This window comes from Rutilus rutilus (assembly GCF_951802725.1).
Source record: "Rutilus rutilus genome assembly, chromosome: 18".
Classification (NCBI taxonomy): domain Eukaryota; kingdom Metazoa; phylum Chordata; class Actinopteri; order Cypriniformes; family Leuciscidae; genus Rutilus; species Rutilus rutilus.
The window spans coordinates 31120786-31139281 of NC_140231.1; the positions used below are offsets into that span (position 1 = coordinate 31120786).

General features: G+C 38.4%; 1 protein-coding gene across 1 annotated transcript in view; it reads right to left on the reverse strand.

Moving 5' to 3' along the window:
* Positions 1-970: 970 nt before the first annotated feature.
* dolpp1 (dolichyldiphosphatase 1) overlaps positions 971-18496 on the reverse strand; it is an 18296-nt gene continuing 770 nt past the window's right edge. Inside the window, exons 2-8 of the mRNA XM_084387966.1 lie at positions 14669-14769; positions 14471-14555; positions 5600-5696; positions 4504-4602; positions 4282-4410; positions 4101-4190; positions 971-2922 (exon numbers count right to left, since the gene is read on the reverse strand). Of these exons, the coding sequence (XP_084244092.1) occupies positions 2886-2922; positions 4101-4190; positions 4282-4410; positions 4504-4602; positions 5600-5696; positions 14471-14555; positions 14669-14769 (638 nt within the window). The 3' untranslated portion in view covers positions 971-2885. The remainder of the gene's footprint in view (positions 2923-4100; positions 4191-4281; positions 4411-4503; positions 4603-5599; positions 5697-14470; positions 14556-14668; positions 14770-18496) is intronic.

Genomic DNA, 18496 nt, shown 5'->3' on the forward strand with positions numbered 1-18496 from the left:
AAAAGTAAGATAATTATGCAATGACATTATTAATTATTAGTATTATGAAGTATGTTTTTCTCAAAAATATTAAATAATAATATTCAAATATTAATTTCAGTGTATACCGAAACTAGTTTTGTAGTTAATAAAATACATTTGCGATACATTTAAACAGCTGGTGAAAATAAAAAGAAATAAAAATGATTCAGTTAAACTGAAGAACAAGTTGAAATAAATCAGAAATGTAGCTGTACTTTAATAATTTCACAATATTACAATATTAATTGTAGTGTTTACCGAACCTATAGTTTTGTAGTTAATAAAATACATGACATAGTTTTTGCGATATACAGCTGGTGAAATTTACAAAATGATTCAGTTAAACTGAAGCTCAAGTTTAAATAAATAAGAAATGTGTTTAATAATTTAAAAATAATATTAATTTCAGTGTATTCCGAAACCATAGTTTGTAGACTTTAGGAACTTATGATACACGTTAAGTTAGTGAGGCCAGCAGGGGGTGCTCACCCTGTGGTGTGGGTCCTAACACCCCAGTGTAGTGATGGGGACACTATACTGTCATTCAAAGAGCACCGTCCTTCGGGTGAGACGTTAAACCGAGGTCGTGACTCTCTGTGGTCATTAAAAATCCCAGGATGTCCTTCGAAAAAGATTAGGGGTGTAACCCCGGCATCCTGGCCAAATTTGTCCATCACGGCCTCCTAATCATCCCCATACACTGATTGGCTTCATCACTGTCTCCTCTCCACCAGTAAGCTGGTGTGTGGTGGGCGTTCTGGCGCAATATGGCTGCCGTCGCGTCATCCAGGTGGATGCTGCACATTGGTGGTGGTTGAGGAGATTGCCCCTTCCATGTAACGAATTATTATTATTATACACATCAAAGAAAATATATATTTGTTTGCTATTACACAATAAATCAACATTCACATTGACTCAGACCCGCACAAATAACTGCAACAGTTCATACATAAACATATTTTGCTTTTTATTCAGCCTGATATGAATTACACGATAAAAGAGAGGATCATCTTAGAGTTATGCAATAACCTCCCTTCCCTTTATATAAACACCCCGTCACAGACCGTTTCTACATCATCCTAAAAACAGAGGCCTCGGTACATGCTAGAGTTCACCTGAGGTTTGGGTCCAGATTATAATTTTTTTTTTTAATGTCCTTTTCATATTTCCATTTGACATGTATTCTTTTCCTGTGGTAGCGGTTGCAAAGCCGTCCTTAAATATTCAAAAGTGGTATTATGGGAATGTCGCAAGCGGAAAGTAGTTCAGGTGAAACAATGGCCCACATCAGGGAAAAATAGGTCAGAAATATAAAAGAAAAAAACATTAATATTAAAAAGCTGAGCTTTATTTTTCCTGCACTGTCAGAATGGCATCCTTTGAGATGATTGATATTTAAAAAAAAAAAAAAAAAAAAGACATGACAATTCAAATGAAATATTACTGCATATTATCTGCACACTGAAACAAACAGTTGTTCTTTGTGATGTTGCAGAACGAAACACATTTTGCAAGTACAACACAACACAACGCAAATGGTGTTGAAACATAATTCTGACCAAAAACAGGCCCTAATTTTGTTCCCATGACCTAAATTTTGTTCCCAGCACCAATTGAGACAAATGAATCTGAAACTAGTTGCAGCAACTCCATGTTCTGAAATGCCGTTATGCTCAAGACATTTACCAAATCATGCTCACGGACGTCTGGAGGAAAAAGTGAATGCAAAAGTGCAGCTTGAGTGAGTGACACGGTCTGTCAGAAGACACACTTTAAAACAAAAAGGGGCCAGCAAAGAGCAGAAACACAAGAATCCTTGCCTCTACACACACACACACACACACACACACAAAAACTAGTGTTAATATCCAATCGAATTGACAAAGTGCAAATTATTTTAGTTTACATTACACTTTTTAACAGGAATCCAAGGTGAATCTCGCAAAGCCTGTCGAGAACATGTCGGGGTTGTGTTTCGCCCCAAAAATCAAACCAAATAAATATTTTACTTAAAGAAAGTGAAGCCTATTTTAGGACCATTATGAGTTTTTACATTGTGCCAAGCACATTCTGTAAAGCAATATGCAATAAAAAAAAAGACCTATCACAGTAATGAGAATCATTATTGAGAATAAAGAAGGTAAAACGCCTGGACACGTTAATGAGAATTTGGTAAAAAAAAAAAAATAATAAAAAAAAAAGCCATATTATTTTAGGGTAAATTGTGACCTGGACATATTTTTGCGATATTCACCTTGTAATGAATATTTATTTATTTATTTTAGGATATACAAATGAGTAAAAGCAATTATCCCCCCCCCCCCCCCCCACCACCGCCTCATCTGTTATAAATGCGGCATTTGTTTCTGCATTCCTCCCCTCCTGTTTTTATTACCCATCCCCTTTCAGGTCCCTGGTCCTTTATCATGTCGTTTAAATAAAAAGTAATGCCATGCTGATATGTTTGCCATGTCGTAAAAATTTCTTTCATTCACTTCCACCTCTTCCCTCCCCCCCCTTCACATCGCCCTGTGAATGTTAATGAATAAAATATATATTACATTTGTCATTAAATAGTTGTGTCTCTTGCACGGTCTGCATGCATTAGGAACGCAGGGCAGCCTAAGGACGGGGGGGGGGAGGAGAAGGCCATGTTGTCGTGCGAACAGTTGGGTCATGTGATAACGGTCACGTCTGCGATACAAACTCGCTCCTTTGGTCCACAAGTACTCTGTTCTGTGCTTTCACATTAACCAGAACAGTCCAGACTATGAAACTCCAGTGTGTTTGAGAGTGTGTGTGTGTGTGTGCATATGTATGTATGTGTGTGTGGTCAGTTTTCACTGGGGTTTTGAAGCAAATCACTGAAGCTTCGTTCCCAGCTTTCGTTGTCTGTTTCTGTGTGAGAAGACAAAAGAAGAACGTAAGCCAAAGGTTTAGAAGACACTTTCCACAAGATAAGTTTTACACATCTGTCTAAAAGACGTATCTGTTACAAACGTTTCATGCAAACCGTTACTGATTTTTCCCGCTAATAAAGAAATGGAAGTTTCCATTGAAATTGTGACGCACAGGAAGTGACATCATTTGGACCTTTTCTACAGCATAGCAGGATGACGAGTATCATCAATCTCTATTTAGTGTTGACTGCATTCATCAAGCTCAACCAGTCAAGCCTGAAAAATTATCAAAAAAAACTAACATTTCTTCAGTTTATGTGAGTTTATTAAGTTTATTGATAACATTTGGTCCCAAACTAGCTAGACCCTACTAACATCATTTAGATTAAATCGGCAACCTTCTTACTCATTTTGTTTTGTACATTTTTATTTGATTATTTTCTGAATTAAACTACCGTTTAAAAAATTTGGGGCTGGGAAGATTTTGTTTTTTACATTTTAATTTGATTATTTTATTAATTAAACTACCATTTAAAAGTTTGGTGCTGGGAAGATTTTTTTAATATTATATTATATATATTTTTTAATTTTTAATATTGTGAAATATTATTACAATTCAAAGTAGCTGCTTTCTAGTTCAATTTATAGTAAAAATGTAATTTATTTCTGTGATCAAAGCTGAATTTTCAGCATCATTACTCCAGTCTTCAGTGTCACATGATCCTTCAGAAATCATTCTAATATGATGATTTGCTGCTTAAGAAACATTTATTATTATCATCAGTGTTAAAAATAGTTTTTGGAAACAGATGCATTTTTTTCAAGATTCTTTGATGAACAGAAAGTTCAAAAGAACAGAATTTATTTGAAGTATAACTTTTTTGTAACATTGTAAATGTCTTTACTGTCACTTTTTAATTTGAATTTTATGTTTAAACTGTTTAAGACATGTCCCAAATTAGTCCCCGATATTGAAAACCTCATAAAAAAAGTAACGTAAAATAAAACCGCTCATATAGTATTTAGTTTGACCTCTCCGACAAGAACATGATGTGAAGGTTATGCACAACTCCTGTCAATAAATACATTTTTTAGACTTTTAAGTCTTATTTCATGGAAAGTGTCAGAAAGGCCCTCAATCTGATATTCGGCAGTAGACGCTGCAGGTGAATTTACCTGGCTTCTGATCTGGTTACTGTGTATTCAAACCACAGGATGTTGGGAATGAGACTTGTATCTCTCACCAGAAAAAACTCTGAGATAGGCCTGAGAAAAAGAAAGAGAAACCCATCAGAGATCTGTGTGTATAAGTTCAGGATATGAACCTCTGTGTGTGTGTGTGTGCTTGCATCATTACCAGGCTGCCATCTTGGGAAAGAGTGGCGTTAGCACCTCTTGGGTGATAAAAAACCAAACCACTCCCATCACCAAACCGGCCACACCCCCATAAATCACCTGACTCCAGGTGTGGTACAGGAGGTAGACTCTATGAACACATGGGACAACATACGCAACGCATCAATAATACTCCAACACTACAAAGAACAAAGATCCTGCACTCACTTAAAACAAACATTACCTGCTGTATGAAACGGACAGAGCCACGGCCATTAGAATGATGGACAGTATATGCCGCCATAACAATTCAACACACCTGGCATTGTTCGTCTGATGCATTCTGGGAAAAGAAAACTCAAATTAGACATTTTATTTAGATTTTTTTTAAGAGTGTGTGTGTTACACTGTGGTAAAATGCACATTAAAAATGTGTTTAAAAAAATGTTTAAAACTTTCCATATGAAGCAACAAAGTATAATAATTAGTTACTTTTTCAAGACTAACACAATAATGCATTCAGGGCTCCAGACTAACATAAGAGCACACGCACTGAATTTAGGGGTACACTTTAAATCGACCCGCAATGCAATTATTCACATTAGAGCTTTGAAGTGCTGGGAAAAGTTGTGAAGCCCTTGAAAAGTGCATGAATTTCACTCTCAAAAGGTTTCAGCTATTTCTGCCACAATACCATGGTTACAGTGAGCATTACCACATTAAATTCACGGTGAATTTTGGTGATTTGTGGATTGAAAAGCCTTCTGTAACTTGTTCGTTCATGGCACGATGTTTCTCCTGGTTTCCACGTCATCATGGTTTGATCTGATATGGTTTATAACAGAATTCTGCGGTGAATTTAAACGCTTCTCACTAGATCTCACCGCGATGTTTAATGCAGCGGCGAATTCAGCCGCTTTTCTCACCGGATCTCCCAGCGCTGTGTCGTGTGATCGAGATCGGCCCGTGAGTAAACCTGTTCTGCATCGTGCCGTCTAGTATTGGTCCGAGCTGATAAATGTTCCACATTGCAAAGCTCTTTTGATGTTTTGATGGCATTTTGTGTTTCTCATATGCAACAGAAATGGCAGCTCGTATCAGTTGGGCAACATGGTGGCAAAATAATAAAAACAAGGTCTCAAAATTGGACGATTTGTTCGCAGTCCGGAACCTTGGCGTTTACAAGCAACACGCAACAACATTGAGCTGAACAAAGAAAGCTTGTTCAGTGTGTTAGTCGTCGTAAATAATTCTTGTTTTTTTACTGGGTCTTATTTCATGTCAAGTCTTTTCTTTTTCATTTTAGTAAAATGCTATAAATAAAAATTTGCATTTCTTACCTTAAATAAAGAAAAAGAAAAAAGTATACAACAAAAAACCAGATGAACTGAGAGTGACTGGAAGGCATCCCGTACTCTGTCGTGACTGTGCTGTGACCTGTTGGTGAGACACGACAGACAGTTCAGTAAAACATTAGGCATGTGCGCAAGTAATCGACTAGCTGGGTACTAGTTATGCACCAACATGTCGAGTAATGAAGAGTTAGGGTCAAACATCCCTGCATTTAAAGCAAAACAAAAATGAGAATAGCTATAAGAAACTATATAATAGGGCGGCTGCACAATATGAGGAAAAGCTGCGATGTGCGATAACTTTGTTTAATATTGCGATGACGATATGACTTGCGATAAATATTCAAATGTGAATGTTAGCTATACTGGTCCCATGTCTTAGTGCTTTAATAGGTTCTTTGCGTGATAGGTCAAACGTTTATTACCTGCCTGGTTCAGATTACACGATTTTAGCGCGATTTTGGCACGATCCGTTTGACCTATGGGTGTCGTGGGGATTCGTAAACTACAACGGGCGTCGGGACGCGAGATTCGATCGTTTCATCTCGTATCTATGAAGTGTGTCATAGTGGGCGACAACCTACGCGAGAGTGCGAGCAACAGTGAGTGTGTGTGTGCGCACCAGTGAGCGAGTGTGTGTGTGTGCGCTAGGGCTGGGACGGTATGGATTTTTTCTTACCGCGGTTGAAAAGCAAGAAATTCCCGCGGTATTGCGGTAAACCGCTTTAAACCTCAACCCCCCACCCCAGCCTCCCCCAGTTTTTTTTTTCTGCGACATTGCGGCTGGAACAACAAACAAAGTGTGTCAATGATAATCTCAGGTAGTGTTTATGTGCTTTATTTAATGTTAAAAGCATGCAATGTGACTTTGAATATCGTTTAGTGCTCCAGCTTTGTAGCTGTAAAAGCAACAATGGATAATTCACCTCAGATCTTGAAATTAAACAAATGGAAACAAGAACGTTCAAACCATGAACAAACAAATGTATTCTTTGACAAATATTGTTTTAGTAACTCAGTAGCCTATGTATTTTTAATAATGTTTAAATGGTGTAATATTTGTGAATTTGATTATGTAGTCTACTTATCCATTTTCTTACAAGTGCCGTCAAGATTACTCTCTGGTGCTGTGAGTGTGCACTTGCCGCGACTCCGCGAGGGTTGACAAATGCGGTCTTCACGAGAGAGAATTCTGTTAAATAAGCACGTGCAATTAAAAGCTGAGGTCCTGCTTTTTTATTTATTTATGGTGCGGCTTGGACGCGGCGTCCGTCGAAAATAGACTAGGCGCCTATCTTTATCGAAGCGGCGCTGAGAGACGCTTCTGAAACGCGCCGCGTCGTGGCTGTTGTAAACACACAAGCATTGACTAGAGTGGGCGCGATCAACTCCGGTAGCTGCGTCGCAGCCGTAACACGCCACAGAGTGTAAATAAGGGGTTATAGTCAATAGCTTACGAATGGAATGTTATTATGCGTCATGAAACAACTTGCGAACTTGCGAAAGGTCGGATTTGTTCCATCTTTTGATGATAAGTTTTGTTTAGAAAACCTTGAATCCATGTAAGACACAATGTTATTAGACACAATCCATGTCATTAGAATCAATGAATCCATGTCATTAGACACAACGTGAACACATGTGAAGGCCAGTGTTTTTTTTTTGTTTTTTTTTTGCGGTGATGACGGTGAAGAGCTCAGACCACTGATCTATATAGAATGACGTCATTATATAGATCAGTGGCTCAGACCCGCGGTAGGCGTCACGTGACCGCGGTATTGCGGTAACCGTCCCAGCCCTAGTGCGCGCGAGTGAGTGAGTGTGTGTGTGTGTTTGTGTGTGTGTGCGCAAGTGAGCGTGTGTACGTGCGTGCGTGCGAGTGAATGTGTGCATGTGACGGCACGCGATGACTGGTCGGAAAGCAACGTGTAGTCTGACATGTTTCTTGTCCACGACACGACAAGATTTTAGGAGTCAAAATCGTGTAATCTGACACAGTGACTATCATAACAGACACAAAAATCTTGTAATCTGAACCAGGCATTATTCATCGTGTCAGGCTGTCTGTTGCGATGTGTTCATCGCGCGAGTTCATATCACGATGAAAATTCGATGTATCGTTCAGCCCTACTATATAATATTGTTAACTAAAAACAAAAAACAAACAAAAAAACATTTGTTACTTGAAACAAAATGAACTGAAAAAAAAAAACTTAAAGCCTATTTTATTTCAGCCAGTTGCCAACATTTCTCATTTTTGTTTAGTTTAACTTGAAGTACTTATACTAAACTAAATATACTAAAACTTTATATTTTTTTTGTGCGTTTACATAGCAAGTGCCAAAACCTTTACCAAGTTTCGTACTATTCTAACGAAGTTAAACTATTTAAGTAAAAAAAAAAAAAAAAATTGACAGAAGAGCACCAGTGTTAAGAATGTAAGGGGACGAACTGAAGGTTTCGGTGGAGGTCATGCCGTACATGTAAAAGGTTAGATTTTGAGAAGCATTAATATATTTTACCTTTTTATTTTACTTCTGAGTATTGGTAAAATCAGATACATTGCCTTTGTTTCTCTCTCCCTCTGATGTTTCAAGCTAATCTACAAAAGCTGTGAGAGCAACTTGGGAATAATAACTCTTTTTGTAGTCTTGACCAGATAGGCCAGGGAAAGTTTAGGGAGTCAGATAAGACTGTTTCCAATTAAAAATATTTATGCACGTTAGGTGGGATGTTGAGGAAGACCAAAGGTGGATGAAGATGAACAGGAAAATGTACTAATATGATAAAAGGAAGTACGAGGGCTTATGATAATCTGCTCATTTGTTCATCCAATCAATTTTGAAAGTCTTTGTTCAATGAAAAATGAATATGTATGATTTGACTGAAAAAACACTGTTTTGCTTGGAGCTCATTTTGTAGAGCTCTGATGTTTCGGCTGTGTCCTGACTTTAATTTTATTGGTGAATTTCCACCACAATGGTGTTGCAGAATAGTGGTTAAAGATCTGGGGCCTCGTGTATAAAACTTTGCATAGATTTCATCCTTAAAGTGTGTGTAAAAGGCAGATTTTGCAAGAACCCGTGCAAAAGTCCCTTTAGAAATCCTAACCAGCAGAAGATTGTGTGCGCATGCTTCCCCCACACCATCTCCTCCCTAAGATAACCATATATACGGAGCCTACAATGCCTAGTTTTACTATGCATATTTTCCTCTGCATATCATTACCATATGCATATTTATATCAATGTGATTAAAAGTACAAGACGCTAAGAAAACATAAGATAGGCGGACTGTAAATGCTGTTTGTACTGTCACATTACACTGCTAAAAATCATTCAGTAACCTTGTCTCGTTTAATATAAAAATATTCACATTTTGGCTGTAAAACACTTTTCAGAGAAGAATTATTCTCATTCAAATATTATAATTGTTTTAAAACTAATTCATGCAGTTTTAAATGCCTATAAAATAATCTATTTAGAAAGTTTAGTTATTTTTACCATTTCCAGACTCAAATTTCCACACCTCAGATTTTTCAGACCATATTTAACATAAATAATCCATACTGCATTATATTTGGTTTATAGCACAGCAATCTGAAAATATTTTATTTTCACTGTTTTTTGTCCATTGGTTTTCTCGAAGTGATAACATGAGTGGTAACATCATGCTTACATGATGAGAAGAAACTAGGGGTGGGGCACGGTACACGAAAAAACATCCGAACCGTTCGGTTCGCTTGTCTCGGTTCGGTGCGTGTGTTAGAGGTCTGCACGGGCTTTAAACTGAAGCCCGAACCCGGCCCGTACCCGCGATCATTTAACCCGACCCGACCCGACCCGACAATTACATTTACATGTTAAGCCCGAACCCGACCCGAACCCGAGGTCCACTCTATTTCTCACAGCAAATAAATACCATTTTATATCAAATTCAAACTCGGTAGGCAGCTGACAGAATTTATTTTCTTTGGCGTGCAGGTGAATCCCAAAATATTAGCGAGAAGAAACCGCTCTGGATGAAATGTGAATTTTTAAACAAATTAAATGAACAACAGCAATACCTTATCTATGGATCTGTCTGTGAAACAACCGCTGACTTAAACCTTGTTTATACTTTCGCCTGGCACCGGAGCGCGAGCCTCAGCTGACTGCGCGCGCACCTCCCCAAACAGACGAGGCATTTATAGGCTACTTGACGCAACTGTTTTGTTTTAGACTGAACACCAGACCATACAACTGATTTAACTGGGTGCCGGTGTGATGAGATGTACTAATATCCGTCTGCTCGGGCAGATTCGGCTCAAAGTCGTGCATCTTCGGATGCGGAGGCGCGCGCGCTGTTACAATGACGTAATTTTGCCGCGCGCGCGCCTCCGAATCCGAAGATGCACGACTATGAGCCGAATCTGCCCGAGCAGACGGATATTACTTTTTTATTACCTTCGCGCTCATGCGGACGCGTCGAGTATAAACAAGGTTTTACAGCTCAGCCACTTGTTTTTTCATAATTTTTTGCAAGTAGTAGATCTTGGTTTACATTTGGACTTTGGATGTGATCTTAGGCTTGAAAAGGTTGGTGACCACTGCATAACGCAAACCCAGTCAAACGTTTGACTGCAGTATCTTCTATTCTATGCGTTTTATAATCCGGTGCGCCCTATATGAAAACAGTTCTAAAAGAGGCCATTCATTGAAGGTGCGCCTTATAATCCGGTGTGCCTTATAGTGCGGAAAATACGGTATGTATATATATCAAATTTGAGAGAGAGAGCCTGTCTGTGGTCTGTGTAGCCTATGCATTGCACACATTGCACATCTGCTCACGCAACTTTCTCTCTCTCGTGTGCCGGTCACCACAACACAGCAAGCAGGCAAAGCACACGACACGCAAACTATGTATAGCCTATTTAGTTTTTCTTAGTTACAAACCCGAACCCGACCCGAACCCGAGGCTGTTCAATAAACATTAACCCGAACCCGACCCGAAACCCGCACATTTTTCGGGACCCGTCGGGCTCGGGTCGGGTAGCAGACCTCTAGCGTGTGTGCGTTGCACGGTTCGACGCATGCGCAATGTAGCCTCGTGCCCGTGCTAATACAATGCTAAATCATAAATCAGATGTATGTAGAATAACATTACGATGTCCAGCAATCGATCTAAATAGTGCACTGGGTTTACTTAGACATTTAATGAGATCTAGATCGACTGGTTAACGTATGTACTTTAATGGTCCAGTGGCAGAACTTTTGCCAAGCGTGTCAGTGTCAGAGGTTCTGAGTTCTAATCCGCACTCGTATTTATTTTATGAATTTTTTTTCATCAAAACCGATTATGTTTATCAGTGGTTGTATATCAAGCAGGGACAGATTTGTGTGATTTCACCGGAAAGAATAGAGAGTCTCCACAACGGATTGAAGCGCGCGTCCGAGTGAAGACTGTGCGGCGTGTGCGCGAGCCACAAGAGAACACTGTCTCAGCGCCACTGATCGCAGCGGCAACGAGCACTTTGATCACTTGATAAAAAAAAAAACCACATTTCAGCGCTAGATTGCTTCTTACTTAAACGAACGAAAAGAATACTTTGCTGGAGATGCTTTATTTATTTGTATTGGTACATCCGTGCTGCGAGATGTTTCAAAAGTGGTGGGGACAATATCGATCCTGGCGAAAAGTGATGGGGACATGTCCCACCCGCAAATTACGCCTATGATGACGAGACACGAGGAGAAATTGACAAAGAACTGTCCGACACAGCCCACGTAGCTCTCACTACAGATGGATGGACCTCCAGGGCCACTGAAAGTTTCCTCACGGTGACCGCTCACTCACTATATTACTTCGGAATGGGAAATGAGAAGCTGCGTTTTGCAAACACGCCCCATTTATGAAATTAATAATTAGATAATTAAGCTATATATCATATGCTGAAGTAAATTTTTGGAGTGTTAAAGATTAAAAGAAAAAATAACAACAAGAACCGTACAGAACCGAAAACCGTGACCCTAAAACCGTGATACGAACCGAACCGTGGGTTTTGTGAACCGTGCCACCCCTAGAAGAAACCTAAAACACTTTATAACCTGTATATATTCTCCTCTGAAAATGAAAACGTGCGCCTTGAATTCATTCAGTCGTGTTCGTCAATCATTAAACAATCACTAAACTCTTGCCATGTAAACACCGCTTGTATGATGAATATATATATAAAAGTTATATTTTAGAAAACGGAATTGGGTCAATAGTCCGTAAACACAAATATTTTTCCATACTTATCTTATCCATACCTGGAAATTATTCAAATCAAATTCGATACTTTTTCAAACTGCGTGGGGACCCTGTCAAGAGTCTTACAAAAATGAAACGTGTACATTTTACAATTTTCTTTAAAAATATGCATTCATACGGTGTAATTGGACCCATGGACTATTCCACCATCCACAGAGTCCTACGAGTGTCTGTCATGACATCGCCTATGTTGCTTACATGATTATTAGGTAAAAAGGTTGCAGGTCAAGCCCAAAAATTGGTCCATGAACTACCCATTGTGTCTTTGAGCACGGTCTCATATAGTGTGTCTTGTGTCTGCTGGCATTAAGTCTGGTCCAGTTTTTTTTCCAGCCAGACTATTCTGGCCAAGAACCGCCTACTCAGACCGTCTGGCCGACATGTAAATCAATAAAGCAGTTTGTTTTGTTTTTACATGTCGTCTTGTGGTGGGAAAGAAATTCCCATGGCAGTCTACATTCAGAACACAAAGCCTCAAACAAAACTCTGATTGTCCTTCAAAGATACCACAGGTGGATTGTGACTGTTCTGCGAATACATTTTACAAAAAAAATTTATGTAAAAAAAAAAAAGTATGTGTAAAAAAAAAAAAAAAAGTATGTAAAAAAAAAAATGTAAAAAAAAAAAGCTATCATTTCGAGATTAAAGTCGAAATGTTTCGAGATTAAAGTCGAAATGTTTCGAGATTAAAGTCGAAATGTTTCGAGATTAAAGTCGAAATGTTTCGAGATTAAAGTCGAAATGTTTCGAGATTAAAGTCGAAATGTTTCGAGAATAAAGTCTTCCGTAGAAGTTGTGTATGTGCTTGCCGTTATTTCACATTGCCGCACAGGCATTCATGCGTGTGCGTGCGTGTGTGTGTAAACTGGATCTACACAAAATAATAGCTTTTTACTTTTATCTGGGCTTTCAACAAAGGGATATTCTACAGGTCTACCAACATGAAGTTAGGCTATAGGACTTTATAAAATATACTGTCAGACTGGATCAAGATATCCAGCTTTATGAATGAATGAATGAATGCATGAATGAGGCATTTATATAGCGCTTTCATATACTGTAGGCCTACACTTAAAAGCGCTTTACAATCATTTCAGGGAATCTTTCCTCAACCATCAGTGGTTATCATATTTGAGGAAATCACGGGATCCGGCCAAATGATTGGATACAGAATGATGCACTTAAAATGTATCCAGAACGTACAGTGTCTATTATAGACGGCAGTTCGACTTCACAAGCGCATGTATTTACACCTTACACACACACACACACACGCGCACGCACACGCATGAATGCCTGTGCGGCAATGTGAAATAACGGCAAGCACACACACACAACTTCTACGGAAGACTTTATTCTCGAAACATTTTTTTTCGTTGCGGTTCAGGGCTTCCGTAGTTTATGGAACATTCAGACAAATTATGTTTTTTGGTTTTTTTTGCGTGTTTGTTTTTTGTTGAGCCATAAAAGCCTGATGAATCAAACATGACACTCATATAGTATTATATATAGTGGGAATAAGGAGATTATACTCGAAGAGAAAAAAAAAACAACGTTTTTTCCCAAAATAAGCACACAAAAAAAATGCTATCCGGGGCAATTGCTGATATTTATATGGCCACAAAGTAAGATGAAATTCATATAGTTTGTAATGTGAATCAATGAGATCTTTATAACAGTACAACAGACTACTGTACCACTGTCGTTACTGTATATCGTCCAAAAATATCTTTGTAAGATGATTATTAAATGCTTAGTTTTATGATCAAAGCTCTGTAGTTTTAAACTATTTATAAATAACAAAAATAAATAAATAAACTATATTTAAACATATAATGCAATGTAATACAATGATGATTGAGAGGCTTTTTCCCTCAAAGCCAGATGATCATAGAGACTCACATTTGAACATGATTTTTATGATAAATTATATGTATGGATACTCAAGTAAACCTAAGTTGTTTCAGTCCAGTAAATGCTCATCTTGAAATATTACTAACAATAATAAAGTTATTCTTAAGTTTAGTTTATAAAAATAAATGTGAAAAAGATTTCACAGCAAGAAGTCACGTGAACCACAAGCTGAAGGTGGACGCTTTTACAATTAGGTCTATACTAAAATGCCTTTTACTTATGGAAGGCATTTTTGATGCACTGTCACCATGAAAATGAAATCATTTAATTTCATTCTCAATTTTTGTCACATATTTTGCGCAGTTTTCTGTAATGAAATGGTTAATCTGGTATAAGTTTTCATTTTTATCATTTAATTGATTTATTTAATTTTGGCAGAAAATGCCTTCAATATTTACTTGCTAAAAAAAGTATAAACTATCAATCAGACGACAGAAGACATGTAGTAGATTGTGTGCGATGTTGGTAGTTTCATGTTGGTAATTTAGACTTAATGTTTAGGCCTTTGAATTTTGCATATCAAAAAGAATACAGTAGGCTTTATACGGTTTAACGTTCAGTTTTCATGTTACCCAGATGCTAAGAGTCAAATGATCATGTTTATTAAACTGATGTGGTTCTGTATGTTTAAACAAACACGCTGACGTTTCTTACCCCCACATGGTCTAGGCTCCCGTAGAATGTGTTTGAGCAGCCAGTTTAGCCCCTCATTCATGATCAAACCCCCAAAAAAAGAGATCTGAGAGAGAGAAAGAACAAACAAACACAAAGGTATAAAAATGGAGAACAAGTTGGTATGTTGTTTGGGATTTGACCCAATACCCTGCTGGTTTGAGACATCATGTGACTCACCGTATGTAGTTCTCTCTTAAAGACGATCAGAGTGACGAATCCGACGAGGATGGCTATGGGAAGCAGGCTCATGCAGGCCAACACCTGTCCCGTCAGATCACCTGGACAAACAAACAGGTTAAGATTCGGCAATTTAAAGTCCTTCTTTGCACACTGAGCATCAAAACAAACTGTTCAGAATAGTGCATTGCCTTTCTACTCTGCAGTATGCAATCTCAATAAACATTTTAATCCAAGTTTGTGTAAATATGTCTATTTCAGAGATGATAAATTGAGAACTGGACACTACTCAACCAAATACTCGGATTTATGCTGTAAATCTATGAAACACTATTAACACTATTAAAGCTGCAGTCGGCAAGTCTGGCAAATTGGGTCGACTTAGCCAAACTTTTGAATGTTTACAACTCTCATGCCCCTCCCCCACTACCAGCGAGCACCCTCCCATCGAGGTTGTGCTCGTCAGTGCATGTGCACCAGATTTTCTGTGAACGCGTCCGTCTCTTCAGCATCGATCAACACCATGGACTCGGAGGTAGGCTACTCTGGCTAATCTATCTATAGATAGCAATAACCGAGGAATTGGAAGCTTGTTAGTAGATTTTCTCTCCGCCATCATGCTTCGTACAATCTTCAGGCGTGTCGTGTGAATGTGATATTGTAACGTGCGCGAGGGAGGGGGGATCAGTGGCGTGTGCACGACCTGTGATTGACGGTCAGATCTCACACCCCCCTGCGCTGATTGGACCCGATGATCCGGGAGCGGTGGATTTTTGCAAAACAAATAACACGCTCCAGGTGGAGTTAGAAGCTCAGGTTTTTTCTAAAATCACCTTGTTTATGTTGTTCTGTCGGATTATAGTGTCGATTTAACTGAATATGATCAAAAAAAATATTGCCGACGGCAGCTTTAAAGTTGACATGAAATGAACTGTTTAATCAAAATGTCATAACTGGATTTTTCTGTGAAAACAACACACTTTACCAATGCCAGACACCATGGGAGTGCAAGCTTGTGTTCATTTACTTTTAAAGGAACACGCCGACTTTTTGTGACTTTAGCTTATTCACCGTATCCCCCGGTGAAATACATACCCTTTTCATCTCCGTGCGTGCCGTAACTCTGTCTGATGCACCCATCGCTAGCCTAGCTTAGCACAAAGACTGGAGGTAAATGGCTCCAGCTAGCATACTGCTACCAATAAGTGACAAAATAATAGGGGTGTAAGAAAAAAATCGATTCACATGAGTATCGCGATATTTTATTTTGCAATACTGTATCGATTTTCAAAAACGCAATATCGATTTTTTTTTTTTTTTTACGTCCAAAAATATTCATGGTAAGACGGTGGTTCACGTTTATGTTGTTTAAAAGGCTCGCCGAACGGTGCGTGTCCACTGGCACGGAGCGAGCGGAGCAAGCGTTTTCAATTCATTCCATGGAAGTCGAGCTTCACGCTCAGCAGTGCATTTTGGGATTGACAGCGGACCGGAGAAAGCGTTGAGAGCGACTGAGAGCGTCAAAAGGTTGGCCAGTTCATGATGGATTTAGTGCATAAATCATTTTGTTTACAAATTAGACGCTTTGCAGTTGTTTATATATGTTAAAGATTTTATTTTGGATGTGTTTATTGTTATTATATTGGCTGGGTTTATAAAATTGAAAGGATCTTTGCTTGGTGCATTTGGAAACAAAGCTTGTCTATTTCTAAATGTAATCGCGTGCATGATGATTATACTGTCCGTGTGTTGAAAAAAACAAACACACTCGTAACAGACACACCCCAAAGCGGAGACGTTACAGCGTTGCCAGCGGCACCGAGCGTAGTTTTGCCGCTGTAGTGGACGCGCACCGTGAAGCTGCGTTCACACCAAACGCGAATAGAGTGTCTGGCGCGAGTGATTTCAATGTTAAGTTAATGCAAAGACGCGTTTACGCGCGTCTGGAGGTCCTGTGGCGCGAATGAGGCGTTTAGCGCGGCAGACGTTAATTTGCCTCATTCGCGCGTCCAGTTCTTTAAAAATCTTTTATCACATAAAAACTTGATTTCAGTAGGCCTATATGACACATTCATTTTGTTCACTTTCATTCATTTTCGTCCAGTTCACGTTGTTGTTTTGTATTGTGACAGGGGCTATGTATTTTCTTTTATTATGGCCTACTTGAGAAATATAAAAATTTGCTCACTAAGAACCTGTGAACCACAATACCAAACTGGCAGTCTGATTTTCTGTGAACTGAATTGTTAACCTAAAGTAAACTTCTTTGACTTTTATGCACATCATGTCTTTTTTTAAATATAATTTTTTCTAAAATTATAGTCCTACTTTAAAAAAATCCCAATATATCGCCTTATGCACAGTATCGAAATATATTGCAATATATTGAATCGTGACCCATGTATCGTGATACGTATCGTATCGCCAGATTCTTGCCAATACACAGCCCTACAAAATAACACCAACATTTTCCTATGTGATTTGTATAGTCACAGCGTGTACAAATAACCGTATACATACTGGGAACTATATTCTCAGAAGGCGAAGCACTGCTACTTCTGCAGAGTGATTTACTCCAACTCTGAGCGAACTCTCTGCTCCTCACCACGGGGCTTCTCAGGCGCTGCGAGCAAATCACTCCGCCCAAGTAGCAGTGCTTTGCCTTCTGAGAATATAGTTCCCAGTATGTATACGGTTAGACCTGGTTATTTGTACACATGCTGTGACTATACAAATCACAGCATGTAAATAGGAAAATGTTGGCGTTATTTTGTCACTTATTGGGAGCAGTATGCTAGCTGGAGCCGTTTACCTCCAGTCTTTGTGCTAAGCTAGGCTAGCGGTGGTCAGACAGTTACGGCACGCACAGAGATGAGAAGGGTGTGTACGGACTTATCTAACTCTGGGGGATACGGTGAATAAGCTAAAATTAAAGAAACTTTGTATTATCGCTACTTTCAGCGCAACTTTAATGCCAAAATATAATTATGCAAATGTTTTTTAATGAACGTATAGATTATTTACCAGGGAATTAGACAGTCATTCAACTTCGTGCTAGATACATTAAACTATTGTCTTTCAATCACTTTTAGATTATAATTACATTAATAAGACATTACCAATAGTTAATTATAGGAATTATTATACAGAAATTAAGCAATAATGGCTCTGCTAAACATTTTAGATGTTAACACATCATGACATGTCAGAGGTCTGAGAAAACTGTTCACAAGTTGTGAACAATAGTTCAATGAGAACGTGAACGCTTTTTACAAGTCGGAATCTCGTAATTACGGTAATTCGACATGCCGTGAACTCAAATATGATTATGACATCACAAGCAGGAGCTAATGGACAATTCTAATGAACTAGTCTATACACTAAAGGTTATTCCATGCATGGCAAAGAATTGTATTTAAAAACAAATTCCTGAGCATAAAGCACTGAAAGTGGGACATTTCAAAACTGAGATAAAGCTAGCCTAAATGTGCAGTTAGGCAAATGCAATGTTGGCCGTGTGTGTGTATATATATATGCATGTATGTATGTATGTGTGCATATATATACACACATATACATATATATATATATATATATATATATATATATATATATATATATATATATACACACATATACATATATATATATATATATATATATATATATATATATATATATATATATATATATATATAAAACATTGCATTTGCAAAACAACACATTCAGTCTTGCTTTAACTCATGCATACTCTTGTTGGCACGTTTATCACTCTCGTGCACCATGCATGACAATTTCATATGCAAACACATCAAACTATGTGACAGG